We start from the raw sequence: 24,962 nt of genomic DNA, 5'->3' as shown, positions 1-24,962 counted from the left end.
ATTAAAAAAAACTGCAGACACCAGTAATAACACAATTAAGATAAATAAGGAAACAATTGGGTAAAATAAGTCTTTGCCAGGCATGGTGGCTCACGCATGTAATTCCAGCACTTTGGGAGGCAGAGGCAGGAGGATCTCCTGGGATCAGAAGTTCAAGACCAGCCTAACCTGACCATCATGGTGAAACCCCATCTCTACTAAAAATACAAAAATTAGCCAGGCATGGTGGAGGGACCTATAATCCCAGCTACTCGGGAAGCTGAGGCAGGAGAATCACTTGAACCCAGGAGGCAGAGGTTGCAGTGAGCCAAGATGACACCACTGCACTCCAGTTTGGGCAACATAGCAAGACTGTCTCAAAAAAAAAAAAAAAAAAGTAAATCTTTCGCGTTCTTCAGAAGCTCACTGAAAGACTATTGAATTGTGAAGCAAAGGAAAATTAAAGAACTTACATGAAATACTTCACTTAGAGGGAGAGAGATATTGCAACAAAGAAAGTCACTAAGTCTATCAACATTTTGAGGAACAGCAATGAAAAATAAGGTTTTAGGTCAGGGGAGTGATCCAAGATGGCTGATCACTAGCAGCTCGGGATTGTAGCTCCCAGAGAAAGCGCACAGAACGAGAGGACACCACACTTTCAGTCGAATTTTTGTTACCCATGGACTGGAACATTTGCAGTGGAGGAGCCCCACGGATCGTCAGGGCGACCCTTGTGGCCGGCGTCGCAGTTTCGCCGGCGCCCCGACGCGGCGGTTCTTAGTACAGAGTAAATGGGACTGGGTCTCCTTTTAATCGACGTTTGGAGCTCTGGGAAGGCAGAGTCGCCCATTTACCTGATTGAAGAAGGAACTCAAGAGGGAAGCCAGACCGGAGATTCCCAGGCAGAAAAGCACCACGAATCTTAATGCAGCTGTTTTGGCCGAAGCAGTGGGTTGCTCAGATTTTGGCACTGGGAATCAACAAGTTGTATGTCCACTCAGAGACCTAATTTGAAAGCAGGAAACTACAAAGATGACAAGTGGATGAACTTACAATGATGGGAAGAAACCAGCGTAAAAAGGCTGAGAATACCCAAGATCAGAATGCCTCTCCTTCTACAGGTGATCATAGTTCTTCATCAACAAGAGAACAAGGCCTGATGTAGAACCAGTGCATTCCAATAACAGATTTAGGCTTCAGAAAGTGGATAATAAGGAACTTTAGTGAGCTAAAAGAACATGTTCTAGCCCAATATAAAGAAACTAAGAACTTTGAAAAAAGGTTTGACAAAATGCTAATGAGAATTAACAACTTAGAGAGGAATATAAGTGAATTAATGGAACTAAAGAACACAATATGAGAACTTTGCAAAGTATGCACAGGTTTTAACAGTCAAATTGATCAAGCGGAAGAAAGGATATCAGAGGTCGAAGACCAACTTAATGAAATGAAACGAGAAGACAAGATTAGAGAAGAAAGAGTAAAAAGGAATGAGCAAAGTCTCCAAGAAATATGGGGCTATGTGAAAAGACCTAATTTACGATTGATAGGTATACCTGAATGTCATGAAGAGAATGAATCCAAGTTGGAAAACATTCTTCAGGATATTATTCAGGAAAACTTTCCTAATCTAGTAAGGCAGGATAATACTCAACTCCAGCTAATCCAGAGAACACCACAAAGATATTCCTCAAGTAGAGCAACTCCAAGACACATAATCGCTAGATTCACTAGGGTTGAAATAAAGGAGAAAATTCTAAGGGTAGCTAGAGAGAAAGGTCACGTTACCCATAAAGGGAAGCCTATCAGACTCACAGCAGACCTCTCAGCAGAAACCCTACAAATTATAAGAGAGTGGGGGTCAATATTCAATATCCTCAAAGAAAAGAATTTTCAACCCAGAATCTCATATCCCGCCAAACTAAGCTTCATAAGCAAAGGAAAAAAAATTTTTCGTGAACAAGCAAGCACTCAGAGATTTCATCACCACCAGGCCTGCTTTACAAGAGCTTCTGAAAGAAGCACTACAAACAGAAAGGAACAACTTTATAAACAACTGATAAAGTATCAGTCATCCCAAAAACTTACCAAAATGTAAAGAGTATCTCTATAATGAAGAATCTACATCAACTAATGGGCAAAATAGCCAGCTAGCATTAAGTGTCAATATTGAACTCACAAATATTAATATTAATTCTAAATTTAAATGGATTAAATGCCCCAATCAAAGACACAGACAGGTAAATTGAATAAAGAGTCAAAACCCATCGGTAAGCTGTATCCAGATCTATTTCACAAGCAACGACATACAAAGACTCAAAGGGATGGAGGAAGATTCACCAATCAAATGGAGAGCAAAAAAAAAAAAACGGAGTTGTAACTTTTGTCTCTCACAAAATAGACTTTAATAGTAACAAAGACTAAAAGAAACAAAGAAGGACATTACATAATGGTAAAAGGATCAATGCAACAACAGGAGTTAATAATTATAAATATATATGCACCCAATACAGGAGCACCCAGATACATAAGACAAGTTCTTAATGACTTATAAAGAGACCTGGACTCCCACACAATAACAGCGGGAGATTTTGACACCACATTGTTAATATCCGACGGATCAATGACATAGAAAATTAATAGGGACATCTATGGTTTGAACTTAGACCTGGAATAAGTAAATTTAGTGAACAGTTATAGAATTCTCCACCCCAGGTCCACAGAACATACATTTTTCTCAGTATCATATTACACCTATTTTGAAAATGACTACATAATTGGAAGTAAATCACTCTTCAGCATTTGCATAGCATTTCCCAGACTTAAATGAAATATTGGTTGGCTGCTTGTTTGTTATTTTCTTCCCTTATTCCTTCCTGTCTCCATTGTTAAGCACAATTATCGGCATAAATACCTATTTTTAGATTACATTTCAGCCCGGGCAATAGAGCAAGAATCCTGTTCTCTCTCCCCATTTTTCTTTCTCTTTCTCTCATTAAAAAAAAAAAAAAAAAAAAAGGTTTTAGGTCAGGAGCGGTGGCTCATGCCTGTAATTCCAGCATTTTGGGAGGCCGAGGCAGGTGGACCACCTGAGGTCAGGAGTTTGAGACCAGCCTGGCCAACATGATGAAACCCCGTATCTACTAAAAATACAAAATTAGTTGGACATGGTAGCGCGTACCTGTAGTCACAGCTACCCGGGAGGCTGAGGCAGTAGAATCGCTGGAACTCAGGTGGTGGAGGTTGCAGTGAGCCAAGATCGCACCACTGCACTCCAGCCTGGGTGACAGCACAAGACTCTGTCTCAAACAAAATAAAAAGAAAAATAAGGTTTTAAAATTATGGGCAAAATGATTATGTAAATGACTGCAGTAACTGTACAACAAGTTTATGTTAATACTGAGTACTAGAAATGTTTCAAAAAAAAGTCCAATGTTCATCTCAGTCTTGACAAAAATTAAGAAAACTGATCAGAACCATTGAAGTTAACATTATGATCTCCTGTTAAACTCCAGCAAATTCCCCACAAGCAAGCTCTTCTTTCAACATCGTAATCACTATAGGTAAACTGCAAAAATTGGAAACTAAGATAAGAAAACACTTGAAAAAATGTGCTTTAAAAGAAACTATGGGCTGGGTGCAGTGGCTCATGCCTGTAATCCCAGCACTTTGTGAGGCTGAGGCGGTGGATCACCTTAGGTCAGGAGATCGAGACCAGCCTGGCCAATGTGGTAAAACCCTGTCTGTACTAAAAATGCAAAAATTAGACAGGTGAGGTGGCAGGTGCCTGTAATCCCAGATATTCAGGAGGCAGAGGCAGGAGAAATGCTTGAACCCCGGAAGTGGAGGCTGCAGTGAGCTGAGACTCTGCCATTGCACTTGTCTGGGCAACAAGAGCAAAACTCTGCCTCGGGAAAAAAAAAAAAAAAAAAAAAAGAAAGAAAGAAAAAAACAACAAACCATACAGATGCAATACTCAAAATCCAGACCCTGAGAAAATTTATCTGGGAAATTTATCAGGTTATTTCAACAGAAAACTGCAAGAACATAAGAAAGAAAGGAAGGGGAATATCTATAGATTAAAAGATACTCAGACATAACCAATTACAATACATGAACTTTATCTGGATTCTGATTTCAAAAAAGTTTTTTAAAACACATGATTTTATAAGGCAATTAGAACAGTAATTGGGTATTTTAAAATAATAAAATTAGCCAAGATATAATGATATTGTAGTACACCTACTCACAGTAAAAAGCAGCCCTATAATTAAAAAAAATTTTGTTTTAGACAGGGTCTCCCTCTGTTGCCCAGGCTAGAGTGTAGTGGCACGATTACAGCTCACTGTAAGCTTGAGCCCCTGGGCTCATGAGATCCTCCTGCCTCAGCCTCTCAAGTAGCTAGGACTACAGATGGCACACCACACCCAGGCCATTTTTTTTTTTTTTGGTAGAGATGGGGTTTGCTGTTGCCCAGGTTAGTCTCAAACTCGTGGCCTCAAGTGATCCTTCTGCCTCTGCCTCCTAAAGTGTTGGGATTGCAGGCATGAGCCCAAGGATTTAAAATTAGTTAATAGTAGGCTCTATGGCAAAAAACCAACCAAACAAGAATTATTTATTTCATTTTCAGCACCCTTTTTGCCCAATAGAAAGTGTTACATTCAAGCATAATGAAGAATTGTCTTGGTACACTTCAAAATAGGTGTAATTAAATCAAATAAAGTTACATAAAATTCATACTTCAGTTACATGTTAACAGCAGGATCATCTGACTCTGAACTTTGTATACTCAGCAACGATCAGTGCGGTGTAGTGCAAAATCACACGGTTCTGGCATTAGTTTAGGTTTGAATCTCTGCTCTGAGATGTAAAAGGTCAGTAATCTAGTATTAGTAATTAATGCTCACAGGACTGTTGTAAGGATTTAACTAATTTATGTGAAATGTCTGGCATACCTGGTACATATACCATGCATATGATAAATAGTAACTCATCGCTTACAAAAAAAAGAAGAATGTATCATGTAAATTAAAAACTTTTAAGTAAAGTACTTTTGACATCAAATACTGCCAAATTCAGTAAGGCACATAGGTCAATTTTAGAAGGCCAAAGTCTAATCCCTTACTTGATTAACACTGTACTACAAGATTGAAGACAAGATTCAAGCTCACTCCAGGCCCTTATTTCACTTATTAGAGGGCTACAATCGGAAGTATGTGGTCCTTTAGAATAATAGCAATGGAAACCTTCAGTCTTTCAAATAAACAATGGAAATATGTAGATATAAACTTTTCATGGGCGGGGAAGGAGAGGTGCAGGGAGGTGTGAAAGGAAAGAAGAAAGAGTAAATCAAGAAACTTATTTTCTTATATCTAATTTTTAATGTATTAGTGTTTGATGGAATTTTTACTTTTATTATAAAAGTACTAGTCATAATTGACAGTCACTTGTGTAAAACATTTTCTAGTACTTCTTAAAAGGGAAAGGAAATGGAGTGGAGATAGCAAATAGGGGAGGGACACAGTAATAAAAACTTTGTTGCATTTGCTAACTGCAATTTAATGCCAGTATATGATTAATTTTAAAAGTTTCTACAGCTAAGTAGAGACCTTTTCACTGAAAGTAAGCCTTGGTAAAAGGTTAAAATGAATACTTATGCAAGTCTATAAACTGTCTCATTCATCTATGTCCATCTTACATGTCCAGAATACTACTATGTAAATAATATATCTGTCATGACAATTAAGCTAGTAAATGGCAGAGCTACATCTTCAAACCCAAATTTCTCTGACTCCAAAATTGGTACAACCATCATGCTATGTTACTTCTTAGTATATGAAAGACACCTACTATAGGTAAGACAACTGTATAAACATCCAATAAAATGATACCATATTTTGCGGCCTTCCCATAAGCATCTGAATAAATATCTTCTACCTTTATTTCATGATTGATTATACTGACAAAACAACCCTGCATAAAAATCTAGTCTCTAGAACAAAGTATTATTTTAAATGAGATCTGTTATTAATTTACATAAGTATTTGAATTTTAAATTAAGAAAACAAAACGCTATTAAACATATTCACCTGAGATTAAAATTGAATTTCATATATGAATTTGGCATTTGTTTATTCTTTACTTGATTTTGATATATTCACATCTCAGACATAAGTATCTTGATTTACATACAAACTATTAATATAGTTTAATAAAGAAAAAAGTCATGCCTTGAATCTTAAACAATTATAAACTAGTGATTATAAATTGGTCTTATTTTTTTGAGACAGGATCTAGCTCTGTTGCTCCAGCTGGAGCGCGGTGGTGTGATCATAGCTTACTGAAGCCTCAACCTCCTGGGCTCAAGCGATCCTCCCACCTCAACTCCCTAAGTAGCTGGGACTACAGGTGTGCACCACCATTCTTGGCCATATTTTTTTTTGTAGATATGGAGTTTTGCCATGTTGCCTACGCTCGTCTCAAGCTCCTGGGTTCAAGTAATCTGCCCTCTTTGTCCTCTCAAAGTGCTGGGATTCCAGATGTGAGCCACCACGTCTAACCACGTATTAACAGCAGAATTACTACTAAGAAAAATTATCTTTACATTGGGAATGGTGTTTGTTTATATGGTCTTTTCATTCAGATGGGCTAAGTACATAAAAAAAGTCCTAAGCTGTATTTTAGTGATCTTTATTTTATTTTAAAATAACCTTTATTGTACTTCTGTTATAAAACTTTATGCTAGAAAGCCAGAGAGAAATAGGTAAAAGAATAAAAAGTTACCTATAAAATAATCCCACCACCCAGAAGAAACATTTTTAATAGCTTATTTTAAAGCATTACACTTGATTTTATTTGAATTTAATTAATTTGGAAATAATAAAGAGAACTTTTAAAACTTAGGCTTGTCCTCTTGGCCCTTTTAAATTCCCTGACCTACTACTGTCATTTCAAAAATTATGCTTATACTTCATGAGAAGTCCAAAATCATGCTATTATTTTAGACTGCATCGTATTTACCCTGGAGTTTTTGTCTTTTTTCTTGTTCATCAGTACAAAATGCCATCATATCATCAACAGCATGACACAATAAACTCTCAATCAAATTCACACAATACGAATACTAGGAACTACTCTTTTCTTGATAACAGACTTCAAAAAGTTCTCTGAAATTTTATTCTAAAATATGCCAATTGCTTGTGGCTGTCATTCTGGAATTTCTTTTTTAATTCAAATCTTGAGTTAGAACTGGGCATGGTAGCAGGCATCTATAGTCCCAGCTACTTAGGAGGCTTTGACAGAAGGATCCCTTCAGCCCATCAGTTCAAGAATAGCCTGGGCAATACAGCAAGATCTCAAAAAAAAAAAAATTATCAGTCTCCATATATTTTAGTCTTATATTTTGTATCACTAAAAAGCAATATATTTGAATAATTTTCCAGAAAAGGAATAGAAAGTGTATCCAAGGACGTTTTTCTTTAGCCTTTTTACCAGACTGATGGTTGGAAGGTGACAGAATTCTAGGTTTAAAATAATTCCCTTTGATGTAAAAGTAATTGTTAAGAGTCTTTCTCTGGGCGGAGGGATCCAAGATGGCCGACAAGGAGCAACTCAGGATTGCAGCTCCCAGCAAAAGCACGGAGGCTGCTGCAGGTGATCCCCAGGCAAGCAGGGCCTGGAGTGGACCTCAGCAGTCCTACAGCAGAGGGGCCTGACTGGTAGAAAGAAAACTAAGAAACAGAAAGAAATAACTTCATCATCAACAAACTAGACGTCCACTCAGAGACCCAATCTGAAAGTCAACAACTACAAAGACGACAGGTGGATAAATCCACAAGGATAGGAAGAAACCAGTGCAAAAAGGATGAAAACACCCGAAACCAGAATGCTTCTCCTCCTACAACGGATCACAACTCCTCACCGGCAAGGGAACAAGGCTGGATGGAGAATGAGTGTGATGAATTGACAGAATCAGGCTTCAAAAGGTGGGTAATAAGAAATTTCTGTGAGCTAAAAGAACATGTTCTAACCCAATGCAAAGAAACTAAGAACCTTGAAAAAAGATTTGGCGAAATGCTAACGAGGATAAACAACTTAAGAGAGGAATATAAGTGAATTGATGGAGCTGAAAAACGCAACACGAGAACTTCGTGAAGCATTCACAAGTTTCAACAGCCGAATTGACCAAGCAGAAGAAAGGATATCAGAGGTCGAAGATGAACTCAACGAAATAAAACGAGAAGGCAAGATTAGAGAAAAAAGGGTAAAAAGGAATCAACAGTCTCCAAGAAATATGGGACTACGTGAAAAGACCTAATCTATGTTTGATAGGTGTACCTGAATGTGACGGAGAGAATCAATCCAAGCTGGAAAATACTCTTCAGGATATTATCCAGGAAAACTTGCCCAACCTAGCAAGGCAGGCCAATATTCAAGTCCAGGAAATACAGAGAACACCACAAAGATATTCTTCAAGAAGAGCAACCCCAAGGCACATAATTGTCAGATTCACCAGGGTTGAATTTAAGGAGAAAATGCTAAGGGCAGCCAGAGAGAAAGGTCAGGTTACCCATAAAGGGAAACCCATCAGACTTACAGCAGATCTCTCAGCAGAAGAGAGTGGGGCCAATATCCAACATCCTTAAAGAAAAGAACTTTCAACCCAGAATTTCAAATTCAGCCAAACTAAGCTACATAAGTGAAGGAAAATTAAAATCCTTTAAGAACAAGCAAGTACTCAGAGATTTCATCACCACCAGGCCTGCTTTACAAGAGCTCCTGAAAGAGGCACTACACACATAAAGGAACAACCAGTAACAGCCACTCCAAAAACATACCAAATGGTAAAGAGCATCAGCACAATGAAGAAACTGCATCAACTAACAGGCAAAACAGCCAGCTAGCATCAAAATGGCAGGATCAAATTCAAATGTAATAATATTAACCCTAAATGTAAATGGGCTAAATGCCCCAATCAAAAGACACAGATGGCAAATTGGATAAAAAGCCAAAACCCATCAGTGTGCTGTATCCAGGAAACCCATCTCACATGCAAGAATACACAAAGGCTCAAAATAAAGGGATGGAGGAAGATTGACCAAGCAAATGGAGAGCAAAAAAAAAAAAAAAGCAGAAGTTGCAATTCTCATCTCTGACAAAATAGACTTTAAAGCAACAAAGATCAAAAGAGACAAAGAAGGACATTACATAATGGTAAAAGGATCAATGCAACAAGAAGAGCTAACCATCCTAAATATATATGCACCCAATACAGGAGCACCCAGATACATAAAGCAAGTTCTTAATGACTTACAAAGAGACTTAGACTCCCACACAATAATAGTGGGAGACTTTAACACCCCATTGTCAGTATCAGACAGAACAGCAAGACTGAAAATTAACAATGATATCCAGGACTTGAACTCAGACCTAGACCAAGTAAACCTAATAGACATTTACAGAACTCTCCACCCCAAATCCACAGAATATACATTCTTCTCAGCACCACATCACATCTACTCTAAAACTGACCACATAATTAGAAGTAAATCACTCCTCAGCAAATGCAAAAGAATGGAAATCATAACAGTCTCTCTGACCACAGTGCAATCAAGTTACTCAGAATTAAGAAACTAACTCAGAACTGCACAGCTTCATGGAAACTGAACAACTGGCTCTTGAATGTTGACTGGATAAACAATGAAATGAAGGCAGGAATAAAGATGTTCTTCGAAACCAAAGAGAACGAAGACACAACATACCAGAATCTCTGGGACACATTTAAAACAGTGTCTAGAGAAAAATATATAGCAATAAATGCCCACATGAGAAGCAAGGAAAGATCTAAAATCGACAGCCTCTCATCAAAATTGAAAGAGCTAGAGGAGCAAGATCAAAAAAACTCAAAACCTAGCAGAAGACAAGAAATAACTAAGATCAGAGCAGAACTGAAGGAGATAGAGACGCAAAAAACCCTTCAAAAGACCAGTAAATCCAGGAGCTGGTTTTTCGAAAAGATCAACAAAACAGACAGACCACTAGCCAGATTAATAAAAAAGAAAAGAGAGAATAATAAAATAGATGCAATAAAAAATGATAAAGGGGATATCACCACAGATTCCACAGAAATACAAATCATCATTAGAGATTTTTATAAACAACTCTATGCACATAAACTAGGAAACCTGGAAGAAATGGATAAATTCTTGGACACTTGCCTCCTCCCAAGCCTAAACCAGGAAGAAGCTGAAACCCTGAATAGGCCAATAACAAGGTCTGAAGTTGAGGCAGCAATTAAGAGCCAACCACCCAAAAAAAGCCCAGGTCCACATAGGTTCAAAGCCGAATTCGACCAGACATACAAAGAGGAGCTAGCACCATTCCTTCTGAAACTATTCCAAATAATCCAAAAAGAGGGAATCCTTCCCAAATCATTTTATGAGACCAACATCATCCTGATACCAAAACCCAGGAGAGACTCAACAAGAAAAGAAAACTTCAGGCCAATATACATGATGAACATAGATGCAAAAATCTTCAATAAAATACTGGCAAACTGATTCCAACAGCACATCAAAAAGCTTACCCACCATGATCAAGTAGGCTTCATCCCGGGGATGCAAGGCTGGTTCAACATACACAAGTCTACAAATGTAATTCACCACATGAAGAGAACCAAAGACAAAAACCACATGATTATCTCAATAGATGCAGAGAAAGCCTTTGACAAATTTCAACAGCCCTTTATGCTAAAAATCCTCAATAAACTAGGTATTGACGGAATGTATCTCAAAATAATAAAAGTTATTTATGACAAACCAGCAGCCAATATCACACTGAATGGGCAAAAACTGGAAGCATTCCCTTTGAAAACTGGCACTAGACAAGGATGCCCTCTCTCACCACTCCTACTCAATATAGTACTGGAAGTTCTAGCCAGAGCAATCAGGCAAGAAAAAGAAATAAAGCGTATTCAAATAGGAAAGGAGGAAGTCAAAATGTCTCCATTTGCAGACGCCATGATTGTATATCTAGAAGACCCCATTGTCTCAGCCCAAAATCTCCTGAAACTGATAAGCAACTTCAGCAAAGTCTCAGGATACAAAATCAATGTGCAAAAATCACAAGCATTCCTACACACCAATAACAGACTTAAAGAGAGCCAAATCAAGAATGAACTGCCATTCACAATTGCTACAAAGAGAATAAAATACCTGGGAATAGAATGAACAAAGGATGTAAAGGACCTCTTCGAGGAGAACTACAAACCACTGCTTAACGAAATAAGAGAGGACACAAACAGATGGAGAACCATTCCATGTTCATGATTAGGAAGAATCAGTATCGTGAAAATGGCCATACTGCTCAAAGTAATTTACAGATTCAACGCTATCCCCATCAAGCTACCAATGACCTTCTTCACAGAACTGGAAAAAACCACCTTAAACATCATATGGAACCAAAACAGAGCCTGCATAGCCAAGTCAATTCTAAGCAAAAAAAAAAAAAAAAAAAAACAAAGCAGGAGGCATCACACTACCAGACTTCTAACTATAGTACAAGGCTACAGTAATCAAAATAGCATGGTACTGGTACCACAACAAGAGATATAGACCAATGGAACAGAACAGAGGCCTCAGAGGCAACACCACACATCTACAACCATTCGATCTTTGACAAACCTGACAAAAACAAGCAATGGGGAAAGGAGTCCCTGTTTAATAAATGGTGTTGGGAAACTGGCTAGCCATGTGCAGAAAGCAGAAACTGGACCCCTTCCTGACAGCTTACATTAAAATTAACTCCAGATGGATTAAAGACTTAAACATAAGACCTAACACCATAAAAACCATAGAAGAAAATCTGGGCAAAACCATTCAGGACATAGGCGTAGGGAAGGACTTCATGACCAAAACACCAAAAGCATTGGACAACAAAAGCCAAAATAAACATATGGGACCTAATCAAACTCCACAGCTTCTGCACAGCAAAAGAAAAGTCATTACAGTGAATCGGCAACCAACAGAATGGGAAAAAATTTTTGCAATCTACCTATCTGACAAAGGGCTGATATCCAAAATCTACGAAGAACTAAAACAGATTTAGAAGAAAAAAAAAAAGCCCGTTCAAAAGTGGGCAAAGGATATGAACAGACACTTTACAAAAGAAGACATACATGAGGCCAACAAACATATGAAAAAATGCTCATCATCACTGGTCATTAGAGAAATGCAAATCAAAACTACATTGAGATACCACCTCATGCCAATTAAAATGGCAATCATTAAAATATCTGGAGAGAACAAATGCTGGAGAGGATGTAGAGAATTAGGAACACTTCTACACTGTTGGTGGGAGTGTAAATTAGTTTAACCATTGTGGAATACAGTGTGGCGATTCCTCAAGGACCTAGAAATAGAAATTCCATTTGACCCAGCGATCCCATTACTCGGTATATATACAAAGGATTATAAACTGTTCTACTATAAGGACACATGCACACAATGTTCATTGCAGCACAGTTTACAATAGCAAAGACCTGGAACCAACCCAAATGCCCATCAATGATAGACTGGATAGGGAAAATGTGGCACATATACACTATGGAATACTATGCAGCCATCAAAAACGACGAGTTCGTGTCCTTTGTAGGGACATGGATGAAGCTGGAAACCATCATTCTTAGCAAACTGACACAAGAACAGAAAATCAAACACCACATGTTCTCACTCATAGGTGGGTGTTGAACAATGAGAACACATGGACACAGGGAGGGGAGCATCACACACTGGGGTCTGCAGGGGGGAAACAGAGGAGGGACAGCGGGGGTGGGGAGTTGGGGAGAAATGCCAGATATAGGTGATAGGGAGGAAGGCAGCACATCACACTGCCATGTGTATACCTATGCAACAATCTTGCATGTTCTTCACATGTATCCCAAAAACTAAAATGCAATAAAAAAATTAAAAAAAAAGTATTTCTCTTTGTTTCCCTCCTCCCCTCCTCCTCTGTCTTTTTCATTCATTCCTTCATTTTTGAGATGGAGTTTCGCTCTTGTTGCCCAGACTTGAGTGCAGTGAGTGGTGTGATCTTGGTTCACTGCAACCTCCACTTCCCTGGTTCAAGCAATTCTCCTGCCTCAGCCTCCTGAGTAGCTGAGATAACAGGCGCACACTACCATGCCCAGCTAACTTTTTTTTTTTTTTTTTTGTATTTTCAGTAAAGACGGGTTTCACTATGTTTGTCAGGCTGGTCTCAAACTCCTGACCTCAGGTGATCTACCTGCCTCAGTCTTCCAAAGTGCGAGATTACAGGGGTGAGCCACCATGCCCAGCCAAGACACTTTCTTCAATTTAAAAAAGTATTTTCGGGAGCGGGCGGGCGGTCCGCCGTGAGGCGAGCCACCGCCCGTCCCAGCCCCTTGCCTCTCGGCGCCCCCTCGATGCTCTTAGCTGAGTGTCCCGCATGCAGAAAGCAGAAACTCGACCCCTTCCTGACACCTTACACTAAAATTGACTCCAGATGGATTAAAGACTTAAACATAAGACGTAACACCATAAAAACACTAGAAGGAAATCTAGGCAAAACCATTCAGGACATAGGCGTAGGCAAGGACTTTATGACCAAAACACCAAAAGCATTGGCAACAAAAGCCAAAATAGACAAATGGGACCTAATCAAACTCCACAGCTTCTGCACGGCAAAAGAAACAGTCAATAGAGTGAATCGGCAACCAACAGAATGGGAAAAAATTTTTGCAGCCTACCCGTCTGACAAAGGGCTGATATCCAGAATTTACAACGAGCTAAAAAAGATTTACAAGAAGAAAACAAACAAGCCCATTCAAAAATGGGCGAAGGATATGAACAGATACTTTACAAAAGAAGAGATACATGAGGCCAACAAACATATGAAAAAATGCTCATCATCACTGGTCATTAGAGAAATGCAAATCAAAACTACATTGAGATACCATCTCACGCCAGTTAGAATGGCGATCATTAAAAAATCTGGAGAAAACAGATGCTGGAGAGGATGTGGAGAAATAGGAACACTTTTACACTGTTGGTGGGAGTGTAAATTAGTTCAACCACTGTGGAAAACAGTGTGGCAATTCCTCAAGGACCTAGAAATAGAAATTCCATTTGACCCAGCAATCCCATTACTGGGCATATATCCAAAGGATTATAAATCGTTCTACTGTAAGGACACATGCACACGAATGTTCATTGCAGCACAGTTTACAATAACAAAGACCTGGAACCAGCCCAAATGCCCATCGATGATAGACTGGACAGGAAAAATGTGGCACATATACACCATGGAATATTATGCAGCCATTAAAAACGAGGAGTTCACATCCTTCGTAGGGACATGGATGAACCTGGAAAACATCATTCTCAGCAAACTGACACAAGAACACACAATCAAACACCACATGTTCTCACTCATAGATGGGTGTTGAACAAAGAGAACACATGGACACAGGGAGGGGAGCACTATACACGGGGGTCTGTTGTGGGGGAGGGGGAGACAGTGGGGGGGGTGGGGAGTTGGGGAGGGATAGCATGGGGAGAAATGCCAGATATAGGTGAAGGGGAGGGAGGCAGCAAATCATACTGCCACGTATGCACCTATGCAACAACCTTGAATGTTTTTCACATGTACCCCAAAACCTAAAATGCAATAAAAAAAAAAAAATTAAAAAAAAAAAGAATAAAAGAAAAAAAAAAAGAAAAAAAAGTATTTTCTTCCTAACATTTGCATTTTATAAGATAAATAATGTATGTTTTGTCCATTTTTAAAAATAATTTTCCTCATACTTTCAACATCTGTTCTACCTGCTTCATATGTTATCAAATTAGATCTTCGATAATGTCTAGTCTATTCTTTAGTCCTTGATAGAATATTTACTTTAGCAATCTTATATATCTTGAATTCCCAGGACTTTCTGGTCTCTGATTACACTTTTTCACAGCAGCTTTCTATCGTTGGTGGATCCACTGCCCTACGTAACCTCTGAGGATACTGGGAATTTACCCTTCTGCTTCCTATGATATTTATGTTTGAGGATCAACTGTTCTGTTTCTTCATGCTGGTCCTTCTTATCTATCATTTGCTTGATTTTCCTCAAATTTCTGGATTTCTTTTCATATTGATACAGAAAAAAATCTCATTTTTTCAGTGGTTTTGTAAAGAGTCTCCTCTGAGAGGCCTGTTAGTAGTGATCTCAGCTGAGCCTATTCCCTGAACAAGCTGACTCTGAATTTCAGAGATTCTCTGGGGTATGATTGGAAAGTACTGGTACCTGCAGCAGGACTCTGTCACCTACTGAGTGGTTCCTTTGTTACACAAACAGCTCACGAATTAAAACTAATGTATTTAAGAATTATGTAAATGTAACCGTTATATATGTTGCCTAGCTAAACAAGAAAAAATGCACCAGCACTTTGGGAAACAAGACTTTACAGTTTTCACATCCCCAAACTGATTGAGCAAGGTAGCTTAGAGACACAAAAATAAAATATGAGGTAATTTTAAATAGTCTCTTCTAAATTTCCATATCTAAATCTCAAATTTTCTAAAGGTTATGAATTTTAATTTTACTTTAAAAAAACAAAAGTAGTCATACACATCTGTTCAGAGGTAAATATGCCAGATAAGAACTTATTTTCACTGTATTACTATAGTTGTACATATTGGTAACAGAATTACAGTTAAGACTTCAAGGGTGAGGTAGGTGAGGAAGATAATATAATCAATAGCTGAAAATAAGTCAAAAAGCAAAATCTACATAAAAAATAAAGTACCACAGCACTCTATGTATTCCCCTCAATCATATAACTTTCTACTAAATTGTTAGTAACAGAATCAGATTCTATAAATAATAAAGAATTTTTCCTTTGAAAGACTTGTATCACTACAAAAATTTTGATGTCACTAAAGGAAACTGACAAAATTACCCAGTCTCAGCTATTTCATCATAAATATATACATTACATGGAGGTCCTTTAAACTCATGGCTAGATAAAACATTTTTCTTCAGACAGGATGAGACAGCTGAAGTGGAACTCATTTTTTTTGTATGCATATATAATATTTTAAGCCAAAGGTCATTTTTTAGTGTTCTGCCCAAATGTACCCTTTATGGGGAGAGTTTTAGTCTTAAATATTCAGCAATATCTCACTACTATAATTATGTGACAGACTCACTTTAAGTTGCAAGGCACTGGCAGAAATTCAGTTTCTAAGGCAAATCATCAAGCTAGTATTTTAAACAAAAAAACTATTAGCCTTGGTATTTGCAAAAAATGTATTTTGTTGGGCAAATACACTTGAAATTTGTCTACTGTATTTACACAAACTTCAAAGAAAGATATTTAATAGTCTATGTACCATAAAGTTTAAAGAGTTAACATTAATTTGCAGCCACCCAGGAAACACTGGAGCTGCAAGCACAATTTGCCAATTATTTTTTCTGATATATATATATATATATATATATATGTATATATATATGCATGCACAAATCAAAGATATTTTTTCTGCAAGCACAATTTGCCAATTATTTTTTCTGATATATATATATATGTGTATATATATATATATATATGTGTATATATATATATATATGTGTATATATATATATATATATGCATGCATGCACAAATCAAAGATATTTTGACTTATAGACACTGCTAAAAGTGATTTCTTACATTAATTTAGGTTTTGCAATTTTGTTCCTTTGTTCCTCTACATAACATTGACATCTATTTTTCTTTTTTAAGAATTATTCTACCTGGAATTTAAAACTCTGAGGCTTTGGAGCTAGGCTGATATAATTAACCTACATTTGTATGTGTTCTGTTTGCTTAAGACAGAGGTAGAAGCAAGTTGGTGATATTTACATTTCAAGAGTTTAAAAAACTAAGACTCAGAAATCTGTATGGAAAACACACCACATATGCTACAAAGCAGAGGAGGAAACGTAAAACTGCAAAACACTTTTTAGTGTTCACTAAACCAAAGAATATCTCATTGCCTATCATGCAGTATGCTCAGCCCTCCGCACATAATAGACACCTAAGTGCCTAATTTTTCTAAGCACTCATACCACAGGGATATGTGACAAAGGTGCTGAACACCAAGCAGGATGCTTGCTGCTATTCAACAACCTCAGAAATAAGCTTAATCACGGAGTTTGCTAATAGTCCTAGTTAAACAAAACAAGATTCTTGGGTTACCAATGGATTGTGATTTTTTTGTATTAGGTCTGAACTCTTATTATCTAACAAATACACTGGAAGCTACTACGACATCATTTAGAAAGAACAAAAATTAAATACTATTTACATTTTAGCTACATGTTAAATGAAATAATCTTTTATTCTAGGTATACTAATATGCAAACTACTCTATAAAATGCTCTATCGCCGGGCATGGTGGCTCACACCTGTAATCCCAGCACTCTGCGAGGCCGAGGCAGGTGGATCACCTGAGGTCGGGAATTCAAGACCAGCCTGACCAACATGGTGAAACCCTCTCTTTAAAAAAAAAAAAAAAAGCTCTATTAAGTCTAGTTTTCCAATGATCAAATTTGTTGATACATATTTGGACACACTAAAAACACAATGTAACCTCTTCTTGTAATCGTTATGCTTCTAGGTTAAAAAGTTTACTTTAAAACTTCCTAAGCTGACACTTCTTCCTACTTATAGTTAACTGTTAATATCACATAATCCATTTGATAAAAAATTCTGATAAATATTTGATATTCTGATATTTGATAATTTTTAAAATTTTTTAAAATAAATTCTGATTTTTGATAAATACTTTTTTTTGCTCTCTTGATTTATTAACTATAAGAACTCCATGTAAGCATGTACCAATAGTCATATTTTCATAGTTCCTGAAATATAAAACTGAGGAAATAAGTTGTACAAATTATAACAAAATATTTATAAATGTACAATTTACTGCTGTAACACTGAGAAAATTAGGCTTCAAAGTCCTGGTCATTTTATGACACAGAAATGCACTCAGTAAACCAGTGGGTAACAACCTATTACTCTAATTTCAAGTCTCCTAATCTGTCTTCAGTAAACTCTAAAAGCAGCTTGTCTATTAATGGAGCATTTTCTTGGTTGAGTTGAACTATGCAAGTGAGGAATGTTTATAGCAGCCGCTTTATAAACAAAGCCAGTTTATCGACAAGGTAAGGCAGAAAATGGTGAAGAGCTCTTCTGATAATGACTGGCATTTTAAACTCTGTTCATTAGACACTCTAAGTAATAAAACCAGTATATGGCAAAGTTGTTAACAAAATCTCCACTTTGGCAATTAATAAGTGTCAGAAAGTATGGGAGGGGGTGTTATGTGACACAAGTTCCCTATTTCTCCATTTCCATGATTATGATTTATGAGCAAGATCTGGTTCTCTGAATATGACTGAGTTCTTGCATGGTAGCAAGAAGCAATCATTTGTAGAAAATACTATTGCTGGACAGAATTTCTATACAGGAGGGTAACCTGGAATTAGACTAAGGGAAAAAGGCAGAAGTTAGGAGAAAAAAGACTAAAGAATTATGCAAATGTAAAAGTGCCAAACATTTATACACAAATAAGCTGTATTAACCAGGACATGTATTCCTGCAACAATATCATAAATGTCTGATACAAAAGACATAAAACTGCTACTCAAAGTGTGGTCCATGAACATATTCTGACCTGCAAATTATTTATTACTGACCCATAATAAAATAAGGAGCTGGTACCAAACATGGAAATCAATTACATCACTAAGCACACTGCTTATTTTAGTGGACATTTTTTTCCATAATATTTCTTCCTTTCTGATGAAGGAAGCAGTGCACTAATTGACATTCTGGCACAAGCTCCTTATCTTGAGGGCTGGTAACAAATGTTAATGGAAAGGCTACTCTAAGTAGCACTGGAATAAAGCACAACGACTAATGGAATAAACCACATGTAGAATGCTACATACATGACACCCTTTTATTTACTCCAAATTTATTAAGTTCTGAAATTCATAATCTTGGTTATTCTTCAACTCTGCAACATTTAAAGTGTTTCTGTCACATAGATGATGTGCTGTATTAGGTAATGCTATCAGGCTTCATATATACAAACATCTATAGGCAGTTATATGTTTATGTACTAGTATGTTCTGAATGTAGATTGAAGTTTGGTACACTTAAATCTAACAAGGACCTCATGTAAATTACATAATAAATTTTGGGTATTTTCATCAGTCTTTTTCAGCAACTCCAAAATCTTTATGTGATACTTACTGATGATTTTTGTACCATTCCTTGAGGGACTTTGATCAAGCAATAATTCAGGCACATTCACCATGTGGAAAATAAATGTTCTGAAAAATCAATACATAGCTGATGAACACATGAATCAATCATGATAAGTGAAAAGTAAAAAGGTTCTAGAAGATGTGTTCTGTACTAATTAAACATGTAAGTTCAAATAAAATATCTTTCCTCCTCCATGAGAAAATTTGTTGCAGCACTTCTTTCTAAAAGCAAGTTTATAACAAAAGATGCTTTTCACAGCTACACGTTTCAGAGAATGAAAAGAATTTGTAGCTGATTTTGAGATTTTTAATGTCCAAAGGACAGCCAAATATGTAATATTTAAAATAGCATAATAGAGTTAACATATCATATTTTTAAAAATCTTTTCTTTCCTTTTTTTTTTTTTTTTTTTTTTTTTGAGACAGAGTCTCACGCTGTCCCAGAGGCTGGACTGCAGTGGCACGATCTCGGCTCACTGCAACCTCCACCTCCCCGGTTCAACCAATACCCCTGCCTCAGCCTCCTGAGTAGCTGGGATTACAGGTACATACCACCACCATGCCCGGCTAATTTTCTTTGTATTTTTTTTTTTTATCAGAGAAACAAAAAGGGGGAGAGAAAACAGGATTCTTGCTCTATTGCCCAGGGGCTGGAATGCAATCTAAAAATAGGTATTAAAAACCTCTTTTATGCCGATAATTGTGCTTAACAACGGAGACAGGAATAAGGGAAGAAAATAACAAATAAGCAGCCAACCAATATTTCATTTAAGTCTGGGAAATGCTATGCAAATGCTGAAGAGTGATTTACTTCCAATTATGTAGTCACTTTCAAAATAGGTGTAATATGATACTGAGAAAAATGTATGTTCTGTGGAGCTGGGGTGGAGAATTCTATAACTGTTCACTAAATTTACTTATTCCAGGTCTAAGTTCAAATCATAGATGTCCCTATTAATTTTCTATGTCGTTGATCCGTCGGATATTAACAATGTGGTGTCAAAATCTCCCGCTGTTATTGTGTGGGGATCCAGGTCTCTTTATAAGTTATTAAGAACTTGTCTTATGTATCTGGGTGCTCCTGTATTGGGTGCATATATATTTATAATTATTAACTCCTGTTGTTGCATTGATCCTTTTACCATTATGTAATGTCCTTCTTTGTTTCTTTTAGTCTTTGTTACTACTAAAGACTATTTTGTGAGAGACGAAAGTTATAACTCCGTTTTTTTTTTTTTGCTCTCCATTTGATTGGTGAATCTTCCTCCATCCCTTTGAGTCTTTGTATGTCGTTGCTTGTGAAATAGATCTGGATACAGCTTACCGATGGGTTTTGACTTTTTATTCAATTTACCTGTCTGTGTCTTTGATTGGGGCATTTAATCCATTTAAATTTAGAATTAATATTAATATTTGTGAGTTCAATATTGACACTTAATGCTAGCTGGCTATTTTGCCCATTAGTTGATGTAGATTCTTCATTATAGAGATACTCTTTACATTTTGGTAAGTTTTTGGGATGACTGATACTTTATCAGTTGTTTATAAAGTTGTTCCTTTCTGTTTGTAGTGCTTCTTTCAGAAGCTCTTGTAAAGCAGGCCTGGTGGTGATGAAATCTCTGAGTGCTTGCTTGTTCACGAAAAATTTTTTTTCCTTTGCTTATGAAGCTTAGTTTGGCGGGATATGAGATTCTGGGTTGAAAATTCTTTTCTTTGAGGATATTGAATATTGACCCCCACTCTCTTATAATTTGTAGGGTTTCTGCTGAGAGGTCTGCTGTGAGTCTGATAGGCTTCCCTTTATGGGTAACGTGACCTTTCTCTCTAGCTACCCTTAGAATTTTCTCCTTTATTTCAACCCTAGTGAATCTAGCGATTATGTGTCTTGGAGTTGCTCTACTTGAGGAATATCTTTGTGGTGTTCTCTGGATTAGCTGGAGTTGAGTATTATCCTGCCTTACTAGATTAGGAAAGTTTTCCTGAATAATATCCTGAAGAATGTTTTCCAACTTGGATTCATTCTCTTCATGACATTCAGGTATACCTATCAATCGTAAATTAGGTCTTTTCACATAGCCCCATATTTCTTGGAGACTTTGCTCATTCCTTTTTACTCTTTCTTTCTAATCTTGTCTTCTCGTTTCATTTCATTAAGTTGGTCTTCGACCTCTGATATCCTTTCTTCCGCTTGATCAATTTGACTGTTAAAACCTGTGCATACTTTGCAAAGTTCTCATATTGTGTTCTTTAGTTCCATTAATTCACTTATATTCCTCTCTAAGTTGTTAATTCTCGTTAGCATTTTGTCAAACCTTTTTTCAAAGTTCTTAGTTTCTTTATATTGGGCTAGAACATGTTCTTTTAGCTCACTAAAGTTCCTTATTATCCACTTTCTGAAGCCTAAATCTGTTATTGGAATGCACTGGTTCTACATCAGGCCTTGTTCTCTTGTTGATGAAGAACTATGATCACCTGTAGAAGGAGAGGCATTCTGATCTTGGGTATTCTCAGCCTTTTTACGCTGGTTTCTTCCCATCATTGTAAGTTCATCCACCTGTCGTCTTTGTAATTGCCTACTTTCAAATTAGGTCTCTGAGTGGATGTCCAACTTGTTGACTCCCAGTGCCAAAATCTGAGCAACCCACTGCTTCGGCCAAAACAGCGGCATTAAGATTTGTGGTGCTTTTTTTGCCTGGAAATCTCCGGTCTGGCTTCCCTCTTGAGTTCCTTCTTCAATCAGGTAAATGGGCGACTCTGCCTCCCCAGAACTCCAAATGTCCATCAAAAGGGGACCCAGTCCCGTTTACTCTGCACTAAGAACCACTGCGCCGCAACGCTGGCCACAAGAGTCACCCTGGCGACCCGTGGGGCTCCTCTGCTGGGAATCTTCCAGTCCGTGGGCAACAAAAATTCATCTGAAAGTGTGGCGTCCTCTTGTTCTGCGCGCTTTCTCTGGGAGCTACAATCCCGAGCTGCTAGTGATCAGCCATCTTGGATCTCTCTCCCTGTATTTTTATTTAAGATGAGGTTTCACCATGTTGGCCAGACTGGTCTCGAACTACTGATCTCAGGCAATCCGCCTACCACAGCCTCCCAAAGTGCTGGTACTACAGGCCACGGACATGGCCTTTCTTTCCTTTTTTTTTTTTTTTTGAGACAGGGTCTCACTTTCTTATCCAGGCTGGCATATAGTGGTACAAACACAGCTCACAGCAGCCTCGACCTCACAGGCCCAAGTGATCCTCCTATCTCAGCCCTGTCCCGAATAGCTGGGACTCCAGGTGCATGCCATCATGCCAAGCTAATTTTTGTATTTTCTGTAGACATGGGGTTTCACCATGTTGCCCAGGATAGACATGAACTCCTGGACTCAGTGATTCACCCACCTTGGACTCCCAAAGTGCTAGGATTACAGGCAGGAGCCGCTGCATCCAGCCTTAAAATGTTACTTTCTTACTTTCTCACAGAAGTTAATGCAATTTCAGCTATTATAATCTTGATTCCAGTTTAGATTGAATGAAAACATTCAAAGACTCTCAACTTTTAACCGATAGATGGACTTACAAATATTTTGAAAGCTGAAATTCACAGGGGTTACTGAATTATGTTTTCTCCATTTTCTTCATCAGTTGTATCCTCAGTACCTAAGCAATGCCTAACCCATGAGTGCTCAAAAATAGCAGTTGAATAACTGAAAGGAAGGAAGGAGAGGATTTTAGGATGGCTCTCATGTGTATGACTTATATGTACAAATGAATGTTGTTACGTTAAGATAAATAAAACAAGAGGAGTGTAATGGTGGGGGTATGCTGATTTTTGAGATTTCGCTGAGGAAATCCAAGTGGAAATATTCAGAGGGCAGTCTGAGATAGAGGTATTTGAAAATCCTCATTATATAAATGGTAGCAAGTATGGGTGAAATTTATTTGAGACAGTATGCAGCATGAGAAGAGGGTTCAGAAAGTAAAAATCTTAGGAAAACCAACACAGGGGTGTTTATGGAAAGGAAATGGGGAAGCTATGAAGACAAGAATCTAGGAGGAAACTGAGAAGGAACAGTCTGGGGAGCTGGATGAAAGCCAAGGAGAACTTTGTCCCAGAAACAAAGACAAGATGATTTTAGAAATTATGGTCAATAATGTCAAATTCTATGGAGAATTTCAAAGGATAAGGAATGAAATATGACTAAGGGATCTGGCAGTGACAGCATGTTCAATCTTAATAAAACTAGGTTCCATGGAGGAGGGTCAGTCTCCAATGTACCTTTAGAAACTTAGTTGTAAAGGGAAGGGCATAAATGATTAAATAAACAGGGATGCAGGGCAGGAGAAGATTTTGTTAAGTGTTGTAAATTTATGTGTAAAAAAATTATCAATGATTGTGTCCAACTGTACTTCAACCTTTCCATCCACCCAAATCATCATTCCTCTGCCATGAGCTCCCTAAGACATGTCTCCTTAGTGGCCTGGTGTATATCCTTCCAGATTTTGCTCCATGCTAATAAAAGTTTACACAAACATATGTACATATAGATTTTAAAAACACTGTTCATTTTACAAAAATGAGATGTAACTATTCATCTTGATTTCTCTAACTCAACAATATCTTATAAAAATGTCTTCAAGTAACCCTCCAACTCCAAGCAAGGCATTGACTGACATGCTTTTTCATGGCTGTCCAATAGTTTATGGTGTGGCTATACATTGATTTAATCAACCAATCCCCTAGTGATGGCTATATTTTTTTGCCCCTAAAAAGAATGCTAAATAAACATAGGATATTCCCACAAGTTTGACTGCTAGATCATGAAGCACAAGAATTTTAAATTAACACTTTTGTGATAAATTTTGTATTTACACAAAAGTGAACAGAATGTTTGTCTCAGCTCCACTGACCATCAATCTTTGACCAATTCACACCTCCATTCACCCCATCCCTGTATCATTTTGAAGATCTCCTTCCTATTCTACCATTTCCTTGATAGATATTTGTATGTATTTCTAGGGCTTTTGAGTTTTGTTAGCTGTTGCTAGATTGTTTTCAGAAAGATGGTAAAATTTGCATAACCCTCCCTTTTTACCCCTTTATTAGGTAACCACTTTATAAGTTGTTGGTTTATTCTCCCACTATTTTTTTTAAATGTAAGAAATATATGTATTTATATGCTTTTAAGATCTTTAAATGTTTGCAATTATTCTTTTATCCTGACAGGTGAGTAATATCTTGGCCGGGTACAGGATTCTTACATTGCACTTCTTTTCTCTCAGTAGTCTATCTTCCACTATTGTGTATCAGAAGTCCAATGTCAACCTGACAGTATTTCTTTGCCCATAACTTGTCATTTCAGAGCTAAAGAATTTGGCCACCCTCATCTACGCCCAGGAGGTGATTTACAGAATCAACTAGCCCTCAGAACGTCTGAAGCCCCTCACCTCTACCCATGCCCCTCACCCTCACTCCCGAGGTGATTTTATGGGTATAAAAGGTCTTGACACCCTCCTTTCGGGGCCATGGGTTGGAGAGATGTGAGTCCTCCGTGGCCGCCGGCAATAAAGACCCTGCAATTTGGCATTAAAAAAAAAAAAAGAATTTGGCCAATGTATGTCAAGGGGTATGTATGTGTGATTTCATCAATCAAACTGAAGCTCATTCAACT

At 37.5% G+C, this 24,962-nt stretch overlaps 1 protein-coding gene across 5 annotated transcripts in view; it reads right to left on the bottom strand.

Annotated features, from left to right (window-relative positions):
- The window catches only part of ANKRD12 (ankyrin repeat domain 12), a 154,540-nt gene that overhangs the window by 32,934 nt on the left and 96,644 nt on the right, over positions 1–24,962 (bottom strand). Inside the window, exon 2 of one of the 5 annotated variants that reach the window (XM_012446810.2) lies at positions 19,293–19,372. The exons of the other annotated variants lie outside the window; for them this stretch is intronic. Within the exon in view, the coding sequence (XP_012302233.2) occupies positions 19,293–19,356 (64 nt within the window). The 5' untranslated portion in view covers positions 19,357–19,372. The remainder of the gene's footprint in view (positions 1–19,292; positions 19,373–24,962) is intronic. 5 annotated transcript variants of the gene reach the window in all.

Source organism: Aotus nancymaae, unplaced genomic scaffold, assembly GCF_030222135.1.
Source record: "Aotus nancymaae isolate 86718 unplaced genomic scaffold, 86718_ANA_hifiasm-v0.15.2.pri h1tg000020l, whole genome shotgun sequence".
NCBI classification, from domain to species: domain Eukaryota; kingdom Metazoa; phylum Chordata; class Mammalia; order Primates; family Aotidae; genus Aotus; species Aotus nancymaae.
The sequence above is the reverse complement of the archived record's forward strand: the minus strand, read 5'-3'. Positions and strand labels throughout refer to the sequence as shown.